The following is a 26599-nucleotide window of genomic DNA, read 5'->3' as shown; positions in this document are numbered from 1 at the left end:
ACACTACATTGCACCAAGGCCAGGGTTCATGCTTAATGCAATAATGTCACTCCGGTCGCCTGTTGACGCTCGTAAGGTTTCTCAGGTCATACAATCGCTTAGACGCAGTATTAACTTCATATTCGTTTCGTGAGCCATTTATTTTACTAATCATTGCAATTAAAACGTGATAGTGATGTAATTTGTGGTATAAATCCGCCAATGATATATTTTCTAAAGTATAATAAATTTTCCAAATTACATAATTGTTTTTCGTACCATTAAAATAATTGAACGACAATGAAATATTTCTTCCTGTTATTTAAAGAACAAAAAATTTAAGTACCATTTCAAACTACCAAAATGCTCAAAAACTATTTAGCTTATAATTGGACCCAAAAGCTAATTACTGACTAACATTCATTAATCCAACGTAATAAATCCGTACGATGACCGTGCGCATCCCTAGCGGTAGCCTTCTAGCGTTCAGTGTTAAGTGCAGTGCGCACGAGTCGCGCGCTTACGTTGTTCCCGCGAGTTATATGGCAGCGGCCAGGCCGTACGGCCTACGGTGCGCCACTAGCCGTAGCAGATCTACCAACCAGGGCTGGGTAATGTGGTTTCAGTGTTTGTGGAAAATAACCCTTATTATAGGCTGTGTTTGTGGCGGTTATTGAGTGAGCAGATCCGATCTGGTAGGATTTTGATTTTAAATAGGGTTGAATTGAGAACGACGAATTACTTTCAAATTCAAATTCAGTGATTATTATGGTACTTTTATGTCTGCAGGTCAGTATATGAGGTACACATACATTAAGACAGCTTGATATGTAATAAAACGTTTATTCCGTAGAATGTGGTATCATAGATTGTTCATTGTATGACTGGCATAACACATAATTTATACATTTCATTTCTTTATTTAAAATTAGCAAAAATGTAGATACACCTAGCCCTACCATATAATAATAACAACATTCTAACTCTTCTAATTATAATAATATTAATTAAATATCCATTAGGCATCATTGCAAACCATTTCAATTAAGTATTAACTATAAAAGAATTGTAGTAATCAGCATATAACCTTGCTATCCACAAGATAATAGCGGCATACAGCACTGAAAGTACTTACAAGTTAATTTAATTAACACAGAGACGATACAAAATGAAAGTAAAAACTAACGCCGACCGTGATATGGTTTTCTCGAATATTTTGCTATCTTGTTTGTTCCGCTGTTTATTTCTAAGTTTATAGCTATGGACTGGAATTCGTTGCCTGCTGCTGTGTTTTCCGAACTCTATAATCCGGACCTTTTCAAGGCGAGAGTGAATAGGCACTTACAGAGCAGATATTATTATGCACCATCCTCGACAGCATCTCTCTTAACATGTGCGATTGTGATCAATTACCTGCCTTGTTCTGCATAAAAAAAGATTTTTGAGTCGAAAAAATTTCTATGGAAAATATTATGTCTATGGATGGACGCTCCTTCTTCGTGTCAATGGTAGCGTGTGATGTAACGTATAATTGTTTCCTGCGGCTTTGCGTGCTGTTTTAAAGATTATGGGATTGAGGGGCAACGGATTTTCATAACCATCAACGTAGTTAAGTTTCCACCTAAGCTGTCAGGGTAGACTGGAGATGAGATAAAAACAATCTTGATTAAAATATCGCATTATATCGGCATTATGTTCGCCTATGAACCATAAAATTGAATATCCGGACCTTTTCAAGGCGAGAGTGAATAGGCACTTACAGGGCAGATATGTACCATCCTAAACTGCATCTCAACACCAGGTGCGATTGTCTTGCCTTCTCATACGTAAAAAATCTTAAGGCCGGGTAGCAGAGAAAATGGCGAAAATGAGGTTTTCATTTATCATTTTTGAGGTACTAAACAGTAAAATTAAAGGCTAAGATTTTTATTGGGCATAGTTGAGGATATTTTCTAGGGCTATTAACGGATGGAAACACGATTTGATGAAGTTGACTCGATAGAATAAATTCCCAAAGTTACCTCTATTCGTTTTCTATTTATGGTTTTATTTTTAAAATAAGCGATTTGAGATTCTAAATCTTTTACTAAACTAAAGTTCAGAAATAACTTGAGGGCTTTTAACGGATGAAATTTTTATATTGCGTCTTATTTAGTTACTATGTTAAAAAATGTGGAAAAAATCGTCCATGACGGCTTGGACAATCTCAATCAGTCGCGCGGTGGCGCTTACGGAGGACGGACGCGTGTCAGTTTTATGGCCGTGACAGTTCGCGATTTGTCAATATTTTTGACAATGATGACTTTGATGAGTCACAGTATAATAATATCAGTGCTACTAGAGAAAGCTAAAATTTTTGATAATTAAGAATTATCAATTTTGTCTGCCTATCCTATCCTTTTAAACGAAGACTCTACTCATGATACATAGTACATTCCTCAAATATGAGACAAAACTAATGAGTTAAAATTACATTTTAATAGTACCTACATACAAACGTCTTACACTCTTTAGAAGACACTGACACTGATACAAATAAATAATAAAAAATTAGGTCAGTGGGTCAAATGTAGGGGCAGCTGCACGTCACTGAAAGACGATTCTGTTTACTCGGCATCTGGGCTAGAGAACATGAACCCTTGTTTACAGATGCAGATGTAAATGGAGTTATAACTGGACAAATTTTACATGAAATGTGTAACAGAAATCAGTTAAAAGACACATACATGGAATACCAATAAGGTTGCGGAGGGAAAGCTACCTATATAAACTAGCGGCCGCCCGCGACTTCGTTCGCGTAGACCTCGTTTTACCCCCGTTAGATATCATGTTGATAGATGGCGTTTCACGGCTTCCCCCGAATGAATATTTACGAACGTCATACAGTAGTTTGTCCAGCGCTGTAGATTTTAACCAATGACGATAGGTAGATGGCGCTTTTTAGACACGTCTTATTTATTTATTGAAATGTATTTGTCACATATCGTCATAAGTGTTAGCCTATATGTTAATCTGGGTTATAAACAATAATACTGTAAAGTTTCAACAAAATCCGTCCAGTAGTTTTTGCGTGAAAGAGTAACAAACATCCAGACATCCAAACTTTCGCCTTTGTAATATTAGTAGGAAGTAGGATATTTCACAATCCAAACTAATATTTTACTATTTAGTTTAGCATTTACTTACCTACAGTAAATATTAGTTTGGATTGTGAAATGTTTCAAATAAAAAAAAGAATAAAACAAAATAGGGTTTCAAATTACCTATCTTTATCTAATTTATAAAGAGGTAAAGTTTGTGTGTTTGTATATTTGTTAAATTGTAAGGGGTAATCTCGGGATCTGCTGAACCGATTTTAAAAAATCTTTCACCAATAGAAAGCCACATTATATTTGAGTGTAATAGGTTATATAAAAACCGAAAAATACTACGCGGGCGAAGCGGCGGGCGGAAAGCTAGTTTATTTATAATTATGTACGAGCATAATTATTAAAGTCTAAGTCAAACATTCTTTATTTGTGTGGACCTATATTAACGAGAGATTACAAGGCGTCAAAATATTTCAAGAAAAAAATTAAAAACTATTATAAAGCTAAATTTTGCTCTCATGGAGCCTTTACCTACTCTGACAAATCAAGACTTAAAGAAGAAACTAATAATAAAACTATTAAACTGTCCTGCAATGAAAAGCTTGATCGGGTACAACACCTCAAGTTATTTTAGAACTTGATTTCATTAAAAGACTGAATATCAAATCGCTTAGGTATCTAAAGTCAAACGATTCTGAAATGTCAAGTGGCATAAAGTTGGGACTAATAAATAACCCATTAAGATAGTAGCGCCCTCCTGTCAATGACATACCTGGAACGTTAGAGAATTGGACAACTAGTAAAAATGCTTTGTCCTAAATGACTGACGGATATCGTAGATACCTGAAAGTTGGAAGGTGTGTTCTTTGTATGACGTAGGCATCCGATTTTCCGAAATGGGGTCATGAAATGAAGTGGGTGAAAAAAGGCAGCAAAGATTGTATGGGACAGTGATTCTTTGGTTCAATCTACTTGAAATTTTGCTTAACAAATTGAAATTATCCTTAATATTATAATTCATGACAAACGTGTGAAAGGGTAGAAAGTTATTTTGGGAGTCATTTGCGTCGAAGTTGATATCAATACTAGATACTTACTGCTTTTGATTTAATTATTTTTACAAGTGTTTGAAAACTCCATGTCAGATTGCAATCAATGTCAAGTGAAATCTCAAATTGAAATGTCTCAATCTCAATGAGGAGGCTCTGCATTTATTCCTAGAATTCCACTAACACCGTCAAATCACCCTTTCGAATTCAAGACAGTGCAGTTTCCCATCAAAATCTGCTTCGTAATGACTATAAACAAAGCTCAAAGTCAAACTCTAGCAACCTCTGCGGTTACCTGACGCAGGCACCCAGGTAACCGCGTGTGATGCTCATAGTAATTTTCGATACAGAGCCCCGTAATACGTTGTACATAAATTATGGAAAGAAAACACCCAGACCAATACAAACAAATATGTATGCAATTTTAGTATGATATTTGTATTTATTAATAAACAAAAAGACTGAACAAAATTGATGCGTGTACTGATTAATGTAATTAACCACATGCAAAGTTTTGTGAATTGCAACAACTATAATTTATTATCCAAGCTCTAAATAATCGCTACTACGAGTAACTGATCATAAAATGTTTTTCTGATGAACTGATCATTAAATGACCTACCGATAGGTCGGGTGACGTAATCTTGAAATTCTTTTGGCCGGCGCGGAACTTCCGGAAGGTCGGGTGATGCCACGCCTCTTTGAACCGTGTTTACTTTGGCAGTTATATTTTATATTTATTCGATTCTAAAATATATTCCCAAAAATTCTGAAAGGTGTTTTAATTTGTATCACTTGGATATGATTTGTATTAGAAAGTGTTGTGAGTGTGACGCTTGAACGGAAGGAAGTCAACCTAACCTAACCAACTGGTATTTTTATACTGTGTAGCTGGGAGAGCTCTTTGGCGCGCTGTCTTCGGCGAAGTATTGCGCGCGCAGATTTTGACAGCGTGAAATACCTACTTTAGCAGAAATACCAAGCCTTACACGTATGTAGGTACTCATTCAAAACTGCATTTCTATCATCACCTGTGATTGCGGTCAAATTCTGCATTAAAAAAGTTCAATTTCACACTTAAATTCGCACAATATCAATTAGAATTTTGGTATTATTATTTTTAAGAAATATTACAATACCATTCAAGAATCCCCATTCTTGAATGGTATTGTAATATTTCTCTTTCCCATCTCTTTCTACTTTCTGGTCTAATGCCCCATTAAATTATGGTTGAATAAATTTGACATCGTGTCACTGACCCATAGAATAAGCTGAGGGTCCCGGCTTTGTAAGTGTCTCTACAGGAAGTGTTCTGTGTCTATCTCTATATTATCTTGTACCTCGGTTTGAATCACGGACAAGAACAATCGCTTAAAGAAAAAAAAAACCGGCCAAGTGCAAGTCGAACTTGCGCAGTAAGGGTTCCGTAACATTATCCATACAACATTTGACATAATATCGTGCAAAAAACGGCAAAAAGTCACGTTTGTTGCATGGGAGTCCCTCTTAAATATTTTTTTCTGTTTTAAGTAGGTATTATTATTTTTAGTGTTTTTTGTTGCAACAGGTTGTTACTTGACTTAAGATCCTATGTCCCCTAAATGAGGCAGGAAGAGGCGTCCACAAAAGTCCTCCATCGCGTTCGGTCTTGAGCTTCGCGTTTGATCTCACTCCAGGTCTTGCCGATTTTCTTCGCCTCGTCTGCTACAGTGCGCCGCCAAGTTTGCCTGGGGCGACCACGTTTGAACAGGCTCATGAGTCACGGTTCATGAGATTTAGCCTGGTGACAGATAAACAGCGGAGTCTCAGTAATACAAGTAGGGTCCCGTTTTTACCCTTTGGGTATGGAACCTTAAAAATGTATCTACTTCCTACAACTCTTAAAACATTCTTCCTTAATGGCCATTTGACAATAATGATACACTTAAGACATAACAAGGTTCGTTTCCGACCTTCAATTGACAATAAACACCATTTCGCACTATCGTTATTTATCGGTTGTAACTACACAGTACAGCGTTAAGTCACATGGTAGTTGAATAACGGTCGGTTTACTTGGATGATATCATTTTATTTCATTCTATTCCTTATTGACTTAACAATGCATCTTTATTTTGAAAGGAATTCTTTTTTTTGTCGTTAATTATATGAAATCTAGGTGCGTTATAAAACCTTCAATAAAATAATGATCAATGAACTTTGTAACTAGCGGCCGCCGGCGACTTCGTACCCGTGGGGGGTCCACGGTTTTAACTTCTTAGGGGTGGAGTTTCGTAAAATCCTTAGCGGATGTCTATACCCTATCTATAAGGATCCTACCTGCCTTTCAATACCAAGGTGTTATAGTTTCTAAGATTTCGTATTAATCAGTGAGTGGTATATTTTCGCTTTACCTATAGACATAAAACATCGGATTTTCACTAAAGTAATATTTAATTAAATAGCTATTTTTTATATCTTCTTAACCTTGATACTTCATTTACTTATTTTTTACGGAAGCAATTTTTAGTCCTTCAATTAGAAAACAGATTATCATAATAAAAAACTTTAAATTCGCAAAATTAATTACAAACACGGCTAAATTAATAAAAGTTTCAAAAATAATAAATTACTTTTTTAAGTGAAATGTCGTGTACGAGGTATAAGTTACTCGAAAGAATGAAACTATATTATTTACTTAAATATAATTAATTAACGTGCATAATGAAAATTATCAGTCTTGATCCGTTTAAAACCTTGAAAACGCAAAGACAATATGGTAATGTGTCATGGTTGTCATTCGTACACGACTAAACAAGGAAAAATCTACTTTTGGTGCAAATTCATTGAATATACCTACCTAGTTGTTGTTTTAGAATTTGAATGAATCCGATCTTGAGCGATCTTTTTTCCTACACGTGTAGAGGTAAATTAGATTTAAATTCTGAAAGTTTTGGCTAACGTTGATAGGGTCGGGTTTCTAATGAAAATATTGATTGTTGCTAAAGGGCGTTTGCTCTAACAGATTTTATTACTTATTCGTACCTACACTCGTATATTTTAAAGAAGTCATGTTAGATTAATCCTTGCTTATTACTCTACAATTTAAGTAAAATGAATTACTATTTAAGGATCAGCATTTTTGTTTTAATACTCTTCAATATTTGCCCATACTAAAGATCTTGGTGGATCTTTTACGGGGAAATATTTGTATTAAACAACGAACCAACTTATTGCCCTCAATATTAGAACCCATAAAATAAGTAAGCCAAAAGTGATTAAAAGTGTAATTAGCATAAACAAAATATGAAAAGCCCATCCAATGTTTTTAAAGTAGTTCGCAGAAATAATTAAGTGGCAACATTAATACAGCAACTTCGGCTGTGTTGCCAGCTCCCGGAAAACGCGGACTTGCTTGTTATTTATGTTGAACAACCCCGGCTCTCACCCAGTTCTCTAGCATTTTCTGAGAAAGTAAATAATGCTTCAGGAATTCGGCGGGTATTTTTAAAAGAAGATGCAACAATGGCATTATTTTATTATTATCATATTTTTATAATTTTTCTCCTTATTAAGGCTGAAAGCTAAAGGCAGTATTATTTTTGATGGACGTTTTCAGTCAAATGAGTACGTACTTACCTAGATACATTCTTCAACCCTGAATCCATCAGTGGCTAGCTTAAATTGACTAAGATAACTGTTCCTACTGATGTTAGCCAAGACCTTCACCACCGATAAAAACGCAACCAGTGAAGACCAAGTTTTCCAATGCCAAACTGTCATGGGACCAAGAAAATAATAATTTGGAGGAACTTGATGCTATATGGATTGAATGATGCAAAGTAGATATACGACAAATTGTTAAACCTTTTTGAAAAATACAAAATCTATAGGTACTCAAAGACTAGTAACAAGTGAAATTATTAATCATCGCAAAATGACAACGAAAGTAATTAGACAACTAATCACCACTTGTACGTATTATCCCGGATTATTAATATAATTGCACATAATTACATTGCTAAGTCTACTGCATTCCAATTACCTAACCTTGGCCTAAGAAGTCTTTTTATAATTACATACTGGGCAATAATTGAAATAAATAAACATATTTTTGGATTGCATTAAGTTAACCACTGCATTTATATTTCAGAAAAATATACTTATTATTGCATTATTTATTAAATCGGTGACTGCCGAGACACTAAACACAATATAAAATTTTATTATTCGAGACTCACCGGTGAGTCGCGTGGCGTATAACGTGTTAAATTGCGCTAAAATTCATAAACGAATCCAAAAAACCAGCCAAGTACGAGTAGGACTCACAAATAAAAAAATGGCCGCTGATCCCTTATACAAAAAGGATACAGTCCTAGATTCTTAAAAATACCTACCTTTAATTTTAATTGCAATAAGTCACAATCAGTTACTTTACTTAAAACTTTAAAGAAGGATAATTCATAGAAACCTAAATATAGATCCATTCAGACTACCAAGTTCTCCCTTGAAGTTTAGCCGAACTGACATTTTGATACGAAAACTATTCGAAGGTGTAAATCGCTTTACTATTCATTGTTTCTCGGTATAATAGCAGTATCGTGTCAACAGCTACACTTCGACAATGTCGTAACAAGAACCTGTTCGAAGTAATTGCTGTGGGTAATGCATAACACAAGTACTTCGGAAACGGACAAGCGTTACTTGGAAGTTGGTGAAAAATATCGCATGAAAATACTCGATTTCCAGCTTGTTAGGTTTCATTGAAAAGTGTCTGATTGATTGATTGTTTCATATTGACAAGCTGGTAGGTTAGAATCGTTTATTTCTCGATACTTTAAATCGAGTGCGCCAGTCAATCAAAGTAAATGGGTAACGTCTGCAAGCGCAATTTATGTCAGTATTCTATTCGTAGTATCTAAATAATAAATAGTTAACTAATTTAATAATAAATTAAATCATAACACTAAATCTGACAGTGTTACAACACTGACAGACGTTTTTGTTTCATAAACGACGGAAATATTTGAAAGTTATTTAAATTTATATTGATAAAGACGTTGTCGACGAAGTTATTCTTTATTCTTCTCTTTTTAAGGCCCGATTCGACCAAACTTTTATTCGAAAACAATAATGCGTAGTTTTTCCAGTCTATTTTGTTTCATAAAGTTAGGTCAGGCACTTTTGAAGATATAAAAGATTTTTTAACCGAGCTTTTTTCTTCTCCTTGTCGTATTAATAATAACAAACCTATACCACTACAGTGTCAGCCCAAAACTGTACACTTTTTCTTTGCGTTCCAGTGTAGATAGTTATCTGTTATCCTTACTTAACATTGGGGCTTGTCAAAAAAGCTGACAACTTTTCACCAACCTTTTTTGAAGTTGTTAACCAGTTAAGCAAAGGTAAAAGGCATCACTTGACCTAAATGCATGCTTTTAGACGATTACACAGATACAATTCAATAGGTATGATTATACAATATTATACAGATTCAACATGCGACGTTGTCAATTCGTACCACAATGGGAATTAAGTGTCGACTTATAATGTTAGGTGCGGCTATTATCTAATACAATAGGTTTATTTATAAATTGAATGCAAATGAGACACTTTCCATCGTGACTCATTAGGATATTGATAAAATACCATGAGATACGTATATTAGTAGGTTAAGATCAAACCCATAATTTAATCGATTTTGAATATCGATTTATCGGTAGTTAATAATTAATACCTTAATTTTGTCATACCAAAAGTGTCACTAACAAGACGAAGAATTAGATAAATGTCGTAATACTTATTAGTCTAATATTGAGGGATGTAGTAGTGCCTTTTTGTTAGATTTCTATTTAAACCCAGAATCTTTGAGTCAAAAGAATTAATCTAGGGACCACTATAACCATAACTTATACTTATCTTGTGTTTTCTGACAAAATTTTCCCTAAATTCAAAATCAAGCGTCTCTACTGCTGCAGATTAAAGTTCCCTTGTCTTTAGCTTTTTTGTGCAATATTAGAATATTCTAATAATATTGCACAAAAAAGTAGGGGATATTAGAATATTGCTAATGATCTACCATTAAACCCAAAAACTATTACGCTGATGTTCATTAATTAATTACCCAATGCTTCATTAAGAAGTTGTTGACTGAAATAACAATAATTCCGAACTATAGAGCCATAACGCGTTCAATCAATCGCGTGCCTAGTTTCACTATCATTCAAGCAATGTTTTCATTTCCTCCACTTTAGTAAGTGTGTTATTTACTTTATATAACTTTTGATTGATTTATTTTACTTTCATTTGTTTTGAGAAGCTGCCAGCATTAAATAATTTTGTTTGTTTTCGAATGCAGAATTTTAAAACATAGTACCTATCATGTAATGAGAAATAATTTATCATATTTGAGGTAAAATATTTCAAATTACGCCCAATAATAGAAGTTAAACATTATATTTTTGTTAATTACTACATTAACTGCACCTACTGAACCGAGTCCAAAACAATTTTCTATTCTATTCTAAAAATAGTATAAAAGTTAATGAACCTTCTTTTCCATTCAACCTTAGCCAAGAAGAAAAGTAATTTTATTACATACGAGTACGAGTACATACTTACTCGTACTATTTTATAAAAGTGTCTTTGCAAATTATTTTCTGACACTACACGAGTACGAGTAGGTATGTCTTATTTTTATGCGTCATGACATATTAATGAAAAAAGTTCTGTAAGGCTAAGAAGAAGATAAAAGAGAAAGAGGTATGTCAAGAAAAAAAAAGTTAGTTATAGAAATTGAAAGAAAAGGCAAGTGTTAGGACATAATTATGACGTTTTACAATTCATCAATAATAATTGAAGATGCTTTTATCTACTGACAAGAAGAAAGTTCATAAGTTATGAAAGAATATGCAAAAGTAACTCTGTTAATCTGTCTGTTACAGAGAATCGATTAAGATGAATATTTGGTATAGAGAGTTTTGTACCCAGGAAAAAACAGGATAGATTTAATTTAGGTTTTGGGAGAGACACGCGCGCGATAAAGTCTTTCTACAACACACCGAAATTAAAGATAGTATCTTAAGTAACAATTGTTACTTAAGTACCCTTGCGAAAGCAAGCGATGTCGTTGCTATGCAAACTAAAACTAAACGAAAACAAATTGGTTATGTGACACACAAAGTTGGCGTTTGTTTTGGTTCTTCGGCCGACGAATGCGTACGCGCACGTTTGGAAAACAACGATGAATAACTGACACGAGGGCTATTGTTTCATAGCAAATGAATTTATAGCCACTATAGCCGTTGTGAAGGGGTTGGACTGGCCGACTCGAGATCTGAAGGGAACGCGGGTTCGAATCCGACCGTCACTCGACTATTGTGGTGAGCCCACTTATCACAAGCATATTTAGCTCACCACTAGGGACTAACGGGACTATTGGTAATTTGTGCAATATGTATTAATAATAATCTTTAAAAAAAATGGAGGAGTTGAACTGAAGGTCCAGGATTATGATTAGAAGGTGCAGAAAAAGTCACCCAGCCTTAAACAAAAAAATAATTGGTATTGACGGTTGTGGATTGTTAACTCTTTTTACCTATTCACATTAGGGTAATTAAGGGCAAAGCCGAGATATGACTGAATAAAGATTACTAAGAACATTATGACTACAACAATCGTTACCTACCTATAATTGAACAGGAAAACGTAGCCCACTGACTTAAGAAAAAGCATTTTCCACAGGTAAATGATGTCATGAATAAAACTAATTTTAGTTAGGATATTATTGTAAGAAATCCCACATCATTAAGATATTAACTGAACAAAAAAGAATCACATCTTTTTGTCATTTCTTGTGTCAAAACAACTGTATCTTTTTACCACTGTGCAAAAACTACATCTATAATTATGATTGTAACATAAATTAAACAGTTTACGCAATTCTAAGCAAATTCAGCAGTTAAAGTAGAGTTAAGTTTCATCATCATCATCATCATCATCATTTCAGCCACAGGACGTCCACTGCTGAACATAGGCCTCCCCCAATGCTTTCCATGTTGATCGATTGGTAGCGGCCTGCGTCCAGCGCTTCCCTGCTACCTTTACGATGTCGTCGGTCCACCTTGTAGGTGGACGTCCCACGCTGCGTTTTCCGGTACGCGGCCTCCATTCCAGAACCTTTCTGCCCCATCGGCCGTCAGTTAAGTTTACTTATTTCTTTTAAATAACAATTCTCTATCCGAATGAAAAAGTTCAAAACAAAAAATATTTCGCCTTGCGTCAAAGTGAACAATAAACTATTATTTAGTGATGTAATTACAAAGGTAGATAAATCTTTTGTTATAGGCAAAGAAAGGCAGTAGATTCACTTTTAATCACCTTTGCTAAAGCATTTTCACCCGACTGCGCTAGAAGGAGGGTAATGTTTTTCATAGACAGTTTTGATTAATAATTCATCAAACCAGAAAAAGTGATTGTGTGATACGTTTGGAGAAACAAAATTCATTCATTTTCCCCAACCTATCTGGCCAGCATAGAAAATTTAAAAAGATAGATAGATAGAAGTTTAGAAAGATAAATCAGTGAGAGTGTACTCCTGCAGTGGATACTGAATTACTTGATGATGAAAAACCGTATTTGAACGAGATCAAATGAACACATAGGCCTCAAAAGTAAACTTTGATACATTGTAGACGACGGCATATTATTATTAAATGCTGTACACAGTGGTGTCTTACCTAAATATATCTTCTAAATATAAATCTTCTAAATATAATATGTAACTCAAAGGTGACTGACTGACTGGCTGACTAACTGACTGACTGACATAGTGATCTATCAACAAACATCTCAAACCACTGGACGGAATTTGGCATGCAGGTTGATGTTATGACGTAGGCATCCGCTAAGAAAGGATTTTACGAAACTTCACCCCTAAGGGGGTAAAACGGGATCCACGCGTACGAAGTCGCGGGCGGCTGCTAGTCTCATTATAATACAGGCTATTTTGCAACAAACTATACTACTGTATAGTCTGATGTGATGTCGACTCTACATTCTGTCCTTGGCGCATTGAAATAAGGTTCATTTTCCCGGGATTACCGATCCTTACTGATTTGTGGCAGTTCCTTATCCAGTCAGTGAGATGAAATAGTTTTGCACCACTGAGCTGAGGGTACCGTTGTTTTTTGCCTCGCTATTACGTTTTCAATATAAGTGGCCGGTGTAGTTACCCGTGATTATGCCACAGCGAAAATACAACACATAGCCACCGGAAATCTAAAAAAAAAGTCAGAAAAATGAGTGTTATTAAGTTGAGTTTAACTCCAATACAACATAGATGTAAAAATCAATTTGTAATTAATAATTCAAGTGGTAATTTTAACTGAAATACAAATTGATCTTGCGTTTTGGCTGTAAAAATCTTTAGTAAGTTTTAAAGGCCAAGTATTTTTTTTAATACCATTTATGAAGCTGTAACTTCATGAAATTATAATTACAGCAAGTTATTACGAAAAATCGTATTAGAATTTTCTTTAGAGATTGAGAGTATATACTCGTATGTCATCGTAAAATTGTGAATTCCGTCAGATTAATTTTAACGTCTTGTTGTCTACTTGTCTACGATTATGTTGACTACATAATGATGAGAGATGATTCCGACAATTTGTTCTTTACTGGGAAAAAATATTTTTTTACCGCACGTAACTTTTTTGAAACGTGAAACTTAGACTAAGGTGCACCACCTTATTTTAACCGTAACAATATCAATAACCGGCGCTTTTTGTTTAACGTTTGACGGATATTTGACTTTTGTCAAAGTTAAAGTAAGATGGTGCAACTCAGCCTTAATGTACAGTCACGGAATGAAAAGGTTCGTCAGTTTTCAAATTGATTCCTTCAACGATTCGCGAGCACATATTACCTTTTGAAACTATGTTACAGAATAATCTCGAGTTAGAGAAAATAATCTTTAATTGTTCGTCAGTAAAGTTCAAAATTATTCAGATCAAAGTTGTTTGACGATTTACCTTGTCAAGAAGATTATTATGATTGATAAACTAAAACCTTCTTGTTGGTTTAACCTGCCATTATTATTTTCTTTTAAATAAAAAAAAAACTATTGTCAATTGGCCAATGTCATCATTGCCTTGCACTGATGGGATAGAAAAATAAACAAGCAAAACCTTATTCGTTAGCAAACGTCATATTTATTTAAATGTTAGCAGCACTGTTTCTTGCACTGTTATGTTGGCAGGTTTGACTCTTACAGTACCTAGTGCAAGCGAAAACCGACACTAAGGTGACGAACCTTTTCATTCCGCGACTGTACATCACCTTAGTCCTTCCAAATTGTGATCTGCAAGCTCACGTTAATATTTTAGAGTGCTATAAAACATTTTTGTAACTCCAATTATTTTATCTTAATGGCTTTCATGATTTCGTACTTTTACAAAATTTATTTTATGTATTAATGCAACTGATATGCTCCAGATATCATGTCCTCGAGACGCTTATTCATTTCAACTAATCTGAGACGATCGTTTAAAAATGAATAAAAGTATTATACTAATGTTTAAATTATTGAAGTCAAGTTAATACAATAATTGTAACCAAATTATTTGGTTAATTAGACACAACACAATTACAAAAATACACGCTTAAATTAGTGTCGTCAAGGATTTTTTTTATCAATAATGTAATTTTACAAAATAAATACATCGAATGTTCCCAGACCTGGCCATAAACAAAATAAGAAGAAAAAGTTCATCGAATGTCATTCAAACTACAAAACAAATGACTGTCGAATTGTTTGTTTCTTGAGGTTCACAAACATGAATGAGTCTGACTATGAAATAGAAATGAATCAGCTGTTCAAATAAAAGTGTCATAAGAGCACTATCGTCATAAACTGTACGAATAATAAAAGCGTAAAGAAAAATCTAAAGCGTAAAGATGATTGGAAGATAAGTAGACTAATTCAATGAATAATAGTTAACTACTTTTATAAACTTACTTTTTGTGTGAACATCTTGTGATGCACCTATTCAGTAAACCGATGACCTGATGAAGATTGTGGGAAGCGCCTGAATGCGTGCAGCATAGGGCCAATTATCACATTTTTTAAAGGAAACCTTGGCCCAAATGTGGACGTTTTTCGACTCTAAAGTAGAAGGAACATTTTGAACTTCATAATATTTTTTTTTAATAAACATCTTGAAAAAATCGAACTGCCAAAGGCGGGAATCGAACCCACGACCTTTCGCTTGCCGGGCGACTGCTCTTCCAACTGAGCTACTTAGATACTCGATTAACCTGTCGAAGGTCGTGGGTTCGATTCCCGCCTTAGACAGTTTGATTTTTTCAAGCTCTTTATTAGCCCCGTTTCTAATAAAAAGTTACACTGTTGTTGAACACTGTTTTAAAATGACATTTTCATACTAAACGTCACTTTAAAACACTGTTCAACGAGCGTGTAAGTTTTATTAGTAAGGGGGTAAAAATTTAGTTTGAGAAGCGACTCTATTCGCTAAGTAATTTTTATTTAATTTGTTGCAGACATTAAAATCAACATGCGACTGCATAAAAACGCAGCTATGCACGATATCAGTGTCGCTAACTCTGTTAAACTCGGCCCGACTTCCCCGAGAAGCGTTCAGGTACGGAGCAGTTCCGTACCTGGTGGTCTACTCGTTCTGGCTGCTCGTGGTTGGTCTGCCAGCGGTGTTACTACAGCTGGCCATGGGACAACTGAGCCAGCAAGATCCTGTGGGTGTTTGGAGGGCTGTTCCGATATTGAGAGGTAAGGTCTCACTTAGCTTGAACCATCTTATACTAACCGTAACTATAACAATAACCGGTGTTTTTTGTACGGAGTTTGACAGATTTTTGACGTTTGTTAAAGTTGAAGTAAGATGGTGCAACTCAACCTTATTTAAAAAAAAGATGGAAAAAATAATTTATAAATATTTACTAAAAAAATACTTTTTAACTAACAACCTTGTGTGGTTGTGTTAGACTGAAAAAAAGATAACTAACTAGCCTACATTTTTTACTATCCAAATTACTTTTTTAAATAAACAGCTACTGAAATAGCTGGTTTCTTTTTTGGTTTACAAAAATTATACCGTTAGCAGAAGCAGATCAACTTGCAACGTGATGACGATTTTCTCCAACGGATTTAAGCCTTAGTAATAATACCCATTGAGGTTTGACGTAACTATTATAAAATATAAGGTTAAAAAACATCAAATATGATTTTTTAATTCAAGTAAAGGCGGACTTAATTCCATAGAGCATTATCTGCCAGTTAATCTTTGGGTTTAACAGAGATTGAAAAACAAGATTGAAATAAGAGTAACAACTACAAATGTTGCGTTAAGATAATACAGTTTTACTTATGTAAAATTTTATTAATAAATTCAATATCTCACATTTAAAGGTATTAAATATTTTTTTTGTAATTTCAGGTGTCGGCCATTTAAAAGTGATGACGTCATTCCTGTGCTGCGTGTATACGGTGATGTATGTGGCCCTATCGCTGGCCTACTTGATATGGATCGGGAAAGGCTCGTTCCCTTTGAAAGACTGCACTCGCCTCCATATTACTCCAGTTAGTGCATTTTTATTTATTTTTTTGGTTACTAAACTTTTGTTTGTCACCTGTCATCTGCTTCACAATGGAGAGAAATCGAACCTTAACTTCGAACTCCGCCTATGTTCTTCTGATTAATTTCGTTGCGGGTCCAATGACAGTTTAACTTTCTCTCGGGACAAACTTGACCTTTACCGGTTGGGTTTTTATTGGCGGTCAAGCTGTAGATCCTGGCTACACAGGAGTTGCAGCGGTGGGAATAAGAGGTGGGAATAGTCCCGTATTAGAAATTGGCAAACGAATAGGTTGACTAACATTATAAAAATGATACTCAAAATTCAAGTAAAGATTATTTTGTAATGGATGATCCACAGGATCGTATATTACTTTAAGGCGTACTTAAAGCTAAAATTCAACCTATAAAAAACTTTGAATCGAGTTTTGTTTTTCTGTAGAGTCAAGTAACACCTCTACCCGCTAAGGCCGTTGTTACAATAATATTGTAGGTAGCCTGGTAGGACTTATCACATTCTTATTATATTTTTGAGTATCGTAGCTTGAGTTATCTTATACTAGTGACCTGCTAAGTATACATATAAACCTTCCTCTTGCATCACTTTATCTATTAAATAAAACTGCATCAAAATCCCTTACGTAGTTTTAAAGATCTAATCATACATAGGGACAGACAGCGAAAAGCGACTTTGTTTTATACTACGTATGTAGAGATTTAATACAGGCTGTGATTGACTACACTATATTAAGTAGCTTTTCATGCATACGTCATTAATAATGCACTTAAATAATCTAGTTTTGTGTTTTTTTCAACAACTATTTCTGAGATAAGTAACTCAACAAATTGACAGATTGATGTCAATCAATCACATCGTATAATATTGTGTGAGAGTGCAAAATAATTGACATGATTTTCACAATAAAGATCATAAAATTTCATACGCGAACGTAACAACACTGAAATCACTTAAATTATCAGAATCCTAAAAAAATATCATTTTTATTTAGGTTTAGTTAATTTAGCTGTTACATTATTTAACTTATTTTCTCTTAAATAATTGAATTAAATAACATAATTACTTAATTACATTAGTTAAGACGTTTTAAAAATAATGATTCGATTATGATTTAATTTGATTGTGAGATAAACCTAAAATATTAATGTTGTTGTTTTTCAGCGCGGCTATGAAAACAAGATGAACGCGTCGGAATGTTTTCAGTAAGTTTATTATTATTAATAACTTTTTTTTAAACTGACCGTATTATTTTAAATTTATTAATTTTAAGCGTAATCAGTTGATAGAAAATATTTTTATTCTCTAAACGGAGATTTTTATTTTTAAGCAGTTTTTAGTCGTGATATTTTATATTTATTAATGACTCAAATATAAGATTTCACTTAAAAAATGTGTTAATTTACCTTTTTACACATTTTTTTGCCTAAGATATTACATGTCCATTAAATGTATTATATCCATGTCTGATTTATTGTCTACGTCAATAGCAACTAGCAATGTTTTTCTTTTACATTATTTATTAATTTCTCCAAAAGTTCTATAAATTAATTTTCTCTCTTAAGAAAATGACTGTATAAACATTAGTAGCTTATTTAAGATAAGCGAATGAAATGTATGATATAATGTTATCATCTGTTGGGAGGCGATTTAAATTCATAAAATTGACAATTTCTATTGGCATATCCTCCAGTTTGTTTCGTTGAAAATCAAAGACATACTTATTGAAATACTTATGTATATTTAAAAAAATTCTAATTTTGATCCTTTCTGTTTTCAGTTCAACGTTCCTGGCCCCATTCACCGAGTACCCGCAGTATTTGGGCATAATGGCGATCCTAATATTTGTTTTATGGTTTTTCGTGCCCATCTTGTGAGTAACTTTTAACATTACGTTCATTACCTTTACTTTTATTGTACATTGAAAGTATTTTAGTGTTTATTATTTAATATCACAGACAGATGCAATACATATTTCATCATTTGGGACGTGTATAAGTGCTTTGGAAAGGGCCTCTTGCATAATAAACTCTTTCATTTCATTTAGTTACTTTTATAATGAGCCAAATTTGGGCTCTCGTAAAATTATTTTATTTTGATTTTGGGTACTTGGTACAATTAAGATTTCTCACGCTACTAGTTTTTATTGGCATGGCCTCCATTTTCGTTCAAAAATATCGTTACGTCCTATTCTATGAGATTTAATTAAGAATAATACAAATAATACTATGAGATAGTATTTTATCTTCAAGTACTAATCTGGTAAAGGTCGCGGGAAGTACCTGAATGCGGGGAGCACAGGTCCGGTCGCTGTGAAAATCCTTGCGGGAGGCCTTTGTCCAGCAGTGGACGTCAATTGGCTGAAACAAACGAACGAAACTGATATTGATTGATTAAAAATGAAAGTGTGTGCTAAGATACAGAAATAGCTGATTATAACTTAACTAGCGGGCGCCCGCGACTTCGTACGCGTGGATCCCGTTTTACCCCCTTAGGGATGGAGTTTCGTAAAATCCTTTCATAGCGGATGCCTATGTCATAACATCTACCTGCAACTGCATGCCAAATTTCAGCCCGATCCGTCCAGTGGTTTGGGCTGTGCGTTGATAGATCACTCACTATGTTAGTCAGTCAGTCAGTCACCTTTGAGTTATTGTATTTTTAGATATGATTTTGAAACAAATGGTTCCAAAAACATAAATTAGATAGCATTTTGTGACAAACAAAATACTTAGTCGTCTATAAAAACTAAATTACATGTTTATTCGCTAATTATTTCAATGAGATTGCCCTGAATTTGAACTAATTTTCTAGTCGTGGGCAATTTAATTGGTTCATATAAATAAATGACAGTCAGACAATTAATATTAATTGTGCCTAATTAACATAACTATTCATAAACGTGCGTTTTCAAGAATAAAAGTATTTATGGAACAAAAAGTTGTTTTTTGTTTGTTACGAGTCTAATTTATGATTCTGATACTTCTGTAATGACAGAAATTATATATCAAAAAAGGCATTTCTTCCTGGTTTCTTATAAATAGATATACCTAGTCAACATAAATTTTAAGTTTTTAGTATTAAGAGTTATTAATAAGATAATTTATGAAGCTGAAACGTTTCCTTAAAAATAATTAATACAGATTACGAAACTCGATGGAAGCAGATAATTTTGCACTTTATTGCTATGTAACGTTATAAATGTTCGGGCTTTAGAAGAATAAACAAAAATGCAGGTACTAAAGAAAAAATATTACTATGTTATATAGAATCTAACTCCCGTATTCACAAACATTACTATGAGGTCCCACAGTGCGCGTGGACGCACAGGGTGACACATGAACCAATCACAGAGCTCTATTCGACACTGTGCGTTAGATTTCGCTTCCATCGTTTATGAATACGGGCGTTAATTAAGACTGATTAATACCTTTTTCTTTACAGATTGTACCGCCTACGTAAGTCGCTAAAATCGTCGCTGAACATCATTGGGCCAATTATAATCATTATCGCAGTAGTGCTGTGTACATTTCTGGCCAGCACTGAATCCTTGGACTCTATGTTCGCGTCCTGCGAGCGATGGACGCCGATATACCAGCCGTATATTTGGCACAGTGCGATGGTGCAGGCGCTACTGTCGACGCAACTGATGAGTGGGTTCCATATAAGCGGCGGAGGAACGATTTACAGGCATTCTGATGTGCGATGGTAAGTTCTCTCTACTCTACATGACATTGGTTCTTTTGAGACCTGTTTGACCCAGCGTTATTGCGTCATCATTATCAGGACATTTTTGTCTCTACAATCAGATGCATGAATGTTTTAGGCTCCAAGGAGGATCAACGTAAATACAAACATACTTAGAGACTTTACTAAGAGAAAAACCCTTACGAAGGAATCTTTGTACCTAGTACCTATTCAATAAGGCTCCACGACATAAGACACTGCTTCATCTTCGTGGTGCATATATATTGTTTAAGATAATGACTCAACATTAGATATTCTCTATCAACTGTTAGGTTTATTGTGGATAACATCCATTTTGCAAGTCCCTTTTAGATTCAGTGCAGTTCCTAAGTGAAGGTTTTCAGTAGGTATTCGACGTGAACGCGAGGTTAGAAAGCTACCTTCTTTTTGTCAATTGGTTATTTGTATTTTTTGTCATCATTCCAGGACATCCATGTCAATAATAACAACAAATCTCATCGCGAGCTGGGTCTGGGTGTTGATATGGGAGTCGATCGGCGGCACCGGTCGGAAAGACACCAGCTTCGCTGCCATCCTGGTGTTGATCTACCAGTCAAGTGTGTCGGAGAAAAGGAGCAAGGAGTGGCCTCTCTTTGGTTACGGAATTGTTTTTCTGTCTGGCATTATCACAGTGGTAAATATTTTTTTGTACCTAGGTAATCACGTCCAATATTTCTTTTGTATTCTGGATTGTAAGAACCGAAGTCAAAGACTGGCATTGGAACATGTCGTCTCTTACGTCTGTCAATTAAATTATAAACAATGAAATCCAAACTGGGTGTGACCTACGAATTCATAATGATCAAGAAAGCCCATCTCTTCAAAAAGTATCTTACTACACTGCCGCACAATTTATAAACGCAGTAAGTACCACTTACTGCATTTATGATTGTTTTGAATATTCTGAATCCTGACATCGCGATCTATAAGAATCAAAGACCCGTTTTTTTCTATCTATCTTAGAACGGAAGATACATATTATCATAAACGCAGTAAAGAGCATATTTTAGGTTTCTTCACATACTATGTTAGCAGTAAGAGCACATAATAACTTAATATTACGTGAATACTCGCGCTTATTTAATTTGCTACACAGTAATAGTGCAGTATGTGCCAATTACATCATTCTTATTATGTTTCTACAATTGTTAAGTTCACCTTGCACATAGTATATGTGCAGTAATTCCACTTAAACACACACTGATATTATGTTTCCATAGGAAAAACAGATGACTTGTACTTAATATTAATGCAGTAATTACAATTATACTGCGTACATACTAAGGATTGTCAGAGTGCTGCCTAGGTGTTAACATGTTATGAACGCAGTGGCTGACTCTTACATTATTGGAAGAAGTTGAAAACCTGTCCAAATGACAAATCTAGCCGAAGACCCAAGAGCTAGATTGACCCGACACTATACCGAAGATATCCCGGACGTGTCTGTACGAGATTAGAATGGCTCTCAAACAGCTGAAAAACAACAAGGCACCGGGCGATGATGGAATCACGGGCTCACGGCTGAGCTTCTGAAATCAGGCGGAACGCCGGTACTAAAGGCTCTTTTGAAGTTATTCGATTCCGTCATCCTTGAGGGAAAAACGCCTACGGCATGGCACAGAAGTGTGGTGATACTCTTCTTCAAAAAAGGCAACAAAACCTTGTTGAAGAATTTGTTTTATACCCATCTCACTTCTGTTTTTGAGAGTCATCATGTTTGGTTTCACGCGACATCTAGCCTCCCGAACAAATCGGTTTCCGATAAGGCTTTATTATGATAGACCACATACTTATATATGGCAGAAAACTGAGGAGAATAATCAGCAACTTTGTCTGGCATTTGTGGTCTATGAGAAAGACTTCTCTCTTCAAGCTACAGTCTCTCCAACGGTGCCTTTATTATAGATAGGTATAATCGTTGACGGGCTTGTACGAATAGGCCACAATGTCAGTCCGTCTCCGGGATCAGGACTTCAGTTGCAGCGAGGGGTCAGACAGGGAGATGTCATATTTCTAAAACTGTTCACTACCACTCTGGAAGATGTTTTCAAGCTTCTGGACTGGAGCGGATTGGGCATAAATATCTTCAGCGAGTACATCACCCATCTTTGATTTGCGGACGATATCGTTCATGGCTGAGAACGTGGAGGATCTAAGCTCAATCCTCGATTGCCTCAATAGAGCCTCTTAACAAATGGGTCTTTAATGGACAAGACAAAAATCATGTCAAATGCCGTGCTGTACCCATTCCTCTGAAGGTTGGAGACACTATAAGTTGTCTGATGGCCGCTGGGGCAGGAAAGTTCTTGAGTGGCGACCATGAGCTGGAAGACGCAGCTTGGGCAAGCCTCACACTAGGTGGACCGATGATCTGGTGAAGGTCGCGTCAGGTGCCTGTATGCGAGCGGCACAGGACCGGTCTTTGTGGAAATCCTTGGGGGAGGCCGTTGTCCAGCAGTGGACGTCTTTCGGCTGAAACGAACGACCGAGTCTTTATTTTATTAGATTGGTATATTTAAGATCTAAAAGTGGGTGCCATATCTTAATTTTTGATTTAATAACAAGCGATCTCAGCAATTATTTTGTAATACTTGTTTCATTTACCCCTTGGTTATTTGGGAAAGTTCAACATGAAAGCGTTATTGGCTTATGATAAGCGCAGTATAATTGTATTATTACTGCACATTTAAAGTTTTGATAAATTATTTTGATTCACACTCCCACTCATAAATGCAGTAAGTTGTAAAGATACGGCGCATATATTACGTTGTAAGAACTAAAATTTAAATCAATCATTTAACACATGTACCGTAAGTAACGAAAACTACTGATAAACGCAGTAAGGAACAATCATACTGCATTCATGGGTAGTAAGTATCGAACGAAAACTTAGTTAATCCATAACATAAACAGTTTTTTAATAATTTTAAATACAAAATATTAATTAAAATACAAAAACCTCATATCAAAATAAACTTTGAGTTTAGCTCTATAAGCCCATATATTTTTTTTTACAAATATTTGCGTAACTAATTGTAGACACTTCAAAATAAAATTTCAACTTTGATCGCGTTTTTCTCGAAACTGTTCACGTGTTACTTACTGCGTTTATAAATTGTGCGGCAGTACATAGATCACGAAGGCATTCCTACTCTGCCCGTATCCAGGTCCTTCCAGCGATCTTCACCAGTACATCGGTCTACCTAGTGGGGGCTCTGCACAAGCTACATCTTGGGGCCGTAGTTGCCACTCGAGATCTTTTCTGCCCCAACGACCATCAGTGGGCTGAGTGTGAGTTTTCATCAAACGCGCTCGTGAGCGCGTCAAAAAATGACATTAAATGTATGACGAATTGTACAGCGCCCCTAGCGGGAAACGTTCAAAAACTAAAATTTGCATAAATTTTTTAAACGCGCTCACTGAGCGCGTTTGATGTAAACTCACACTCAGACCACAGCTTTACGAGCTATATGCCGCCCACTGCCACTTTCTTAATTTGGTTACCTTTGTCAAATTATTCTTCCTCCTCATTCCAGCTAACCCTACTCTTCCCTGTATACGACAAGCTCCACCGCATTGCCGGGGACCATTGGCGGCTCTTCGCTGCGACACTATCAGCCATTGGCACAGCCTTCACGGTAGCTGTTCTGACGAGGGGTGTGGAAGTGGCTAGCGTTTTGGACGAGCTGGCCATGCCGGTGCTTGCCGTGTTCACTACCGCCAGTGAGGTGGTTGGATTCGTGTTCATTTATGGTGAGGGATATAATTATATTGAAAGTAAAAGAAAACGCATACAAAACATAAAAGGACCCAATTTAGGCGGTCTTAGATACTCGTAGTTATGGTTTAATCATTGAAATATTCAATTGCATCTATATCTCCTTCGGGGCTGCAGGTGTCTCTGGGCGACGGTAATCACTTACCATCAGGTGATCCATCTGCTCGTTAGCCTTCAGTCCCATAAAAATATGTATTGTGGTGTCCACCATTTAATAAGTCCAGTGCCAATGACGTGTGTCTGTAATGTGCAAAGAACCCAATTATCAAAATAGTGAAGCTCGCTTCCACCTTCGGCCTAATCATCACTTACCATCAGGTGGAAAAAAAAATGTTTTTATTAGGATATTGGCATTTGTAGCACCGAAAAATTTGATACTCAAAAGAAATACACAGTCATCCCGTTACAAACAACATTAAAGTTTTGGTCAAGTAGATTAAAAGTCGTAATTAAAATTTCCAGGTTGGTTCTACCTATCAGTAGACATAGAATTCCTGACAGGCAACAAATTGCCGTGGTTCTGGGCGTTCTCCTGGTGGACCATACCTGTTCTTCTCATTGGGGTCACTGGATGGTGGCTGCGGACCCTCATAAGGGCCACTTGGGGCCAGGAACAGATGCTGTGGCCCTTGGTCGGGGTGTTCATTGGAATACTGGTCGTGATGATCGTCATGGCGGCAGTGGCTGTAGCGAAAGAGGAGCAGTTTAATTTGGCATCGGTAAGTTATAACTAAATTAGTATGTACCTACATAATCGATCTAACAGACAGAAGGATGTCCACTGCTGAACATAGGCCTCCCCAAATGCTTTCCATGTTTCCCAGTGGGTAGCGGCCTGCCTCCAGCGCTTTCCTGCTACCTTTATGATGTCGTTGGTCCTTGTGAACAAAAACACATACACACACACAGACAAAAATGAGAAACCTAGACTATGGATGCTTCTGTAATGGAAAGCAAGTGGATTATTTCCAAAAAACTAGACTTTTGCTATTTGTCAGATTTATTCAAATTATGGATAAGATATTAATTGTCATTTTAAGCACTATTAGACAAAGGAATAAGCGTTGACTGTTTATGTTTTTAGTAACTGTATTAATTCGTTCATAATCTATAATAAACATATTATCATTTAATTCCAGAAAATCACATCAGCGTTCAGTTCATCACGATTATGGGGCCCCGAAGAACCAATGGCAAGATACGTCTGGATGTCCCAACGTTACGCCAATGAGATCCAGAGCTCCAACGACGCCCATTCCGAACCGATCAACTACTCGCAAATCGTATTCAAAACAAACAACGAAAAAAACGATAACTGGATCAAACCCACAGAAAATTACCAAATCCCATACAGCGTTTACTCCAAAAATGGATTCATAGATAGCAGTAGCACTGAAGTCTTTAAGGACGTCACAGCAATATACGCACCACATTCAATACCTAGAAGTAAAAAGAAGAGGAAATCCGAAGAGAAGTTCAGATCACCGAATATTTGCATCGCCAAAAATGAACTAGGCGGACCAACTAATTGTAATTGTAATAGACATTTCACTTTGAACGTGCCTGACCTGAGGAAGAATGAAGTGACAACAATTCTCTGATTCTAGATAGAAATTTTGAATTGAATGCTTCCAGTTACAACTACTCAGTTCATTTTATACCAAATGATGGTAGCGCTCTTGAACATGAAGACATGGTTGTGAATCAAAGTGAATAATTTGCTTGTAGTAAACAGTTGCCAAAACTATTTATAAGGATGCGCCTACATTCTGATACCAGTAAGTAGAATCTCAAATAGGTAGTAAATACAATATCGCTTTAGAAACTAGGGTTTTGAAGGGTTTAGAGAAGTTGCGAGGTTTGGTAACGATAGAATGTAGGTGATAAGCAAAGCCATGAAGAGTTTACGCGTACAACGAAGGTGTTGCCTAGTCGTCTAATTTATTGTTATGATAATCATATGAATCAATAAAGTGTTCATACTTTAAACTAGTTTATTATCTTTTATTTCTTCCAATATTTGATAACCCTAAATAGGTACTCTTTAGAGTATTACTTTACAGATAGATGTCATATTCATTGACTTTAATAATAAATGGTCGAACTACTCATATAAAATATTACTCTAAGGCAATCTAAGTTTGGAAAGCTCCTAAAATGGCCCAACAAAATTATTGTTCGTTATTTTGAAAAGGATCACGGCGAAAGTATCTGACAAAAGAAACTTAAGTTTGGGCTCGGGAAAAAATACGAAAATGATAATCGTTCACACAGCGAGTGAGCTCGGGCGCGGGAAAAAATGAAAAATTGCCGAAGTTTTTAACATAAATCTCGGAAAAAACTCTCAAAAGTAT

General features: G+C 35.5%; 1 protein-coding gene across 1 annotated transcript; it reads left to right on the top strand.

Moving 5' to 3' along the window:
• The first annotated feature begins 234 nt into the window (after window positions 1-234).
• Window positions 235-26238, top strand: LOC135072697 (sodium-dependent nutrient amino acid transporter 1-like). The gene is made up of 10 exons (XM_063966706.1): window positions 235-590; window positions 15656-15899; window positions 16567-16709; window positions 17885-17925; window positions 18501-18593; window positions 20165-20428; window positions 20894-21101; window positions 24004-24220; window positions 24708-24964; window positions 25385-26238. The coding sequence occupies exons 1-10, from the start codon at window positions 429-431 to the stop codon at window positions 25844-25846; spliced, it is 2091 nt and encodes a 696-aa protein (XP_063822776.1). The 5' UTR covers window positions 235-428; the 3' UTR covers window positions 25847-26238.
• Window positions 26239-26599: the final 361 nt, after the last annotated feature.

This window comes from Ostrinia nubilalis, chromosome 6, assembly GCF_963855985.1.
Source record: "Ostrinia nubilalis chromosome 6, ilOstNubi1.1, whole genome shotgun sequence".
NCBI lineage: Eukaryota > Metazoa > Arthropoda > Insecta > Lepidoptera > Crambidae > Ostrinia > Ostrinia nubilalis.
Note: the sequence above shows the minus strand (reverse complement) of the source record. Positions and strands in the feature narration are given on the sequence as shown.

Bases quoted from the DNA above. Each gene is read 5' to 3' on its own strand.
- LOC135072697 (XM_063966706.1), top strand. From the start codon at position 429: ATGACCGTGCGCATCCCTAGCGGTAGCCTTCTAGCGTTCAGTGTTAAG. The intron at 16,710-17,884 runs GTTAGTGCATTT...GTTGTTTTTCAG, and splicing joins CTCGCCTCCATATTACTCCA to CGCGGCTATGAAAACAAGAT. The intron at 17,926-18,500 runs GTAAGTTTATTA...TTCTGTTTTCAG, and splicing joins AACGCGTCGGAATGTTTTCA to TTCAACGTTCCTGGCCCCAT.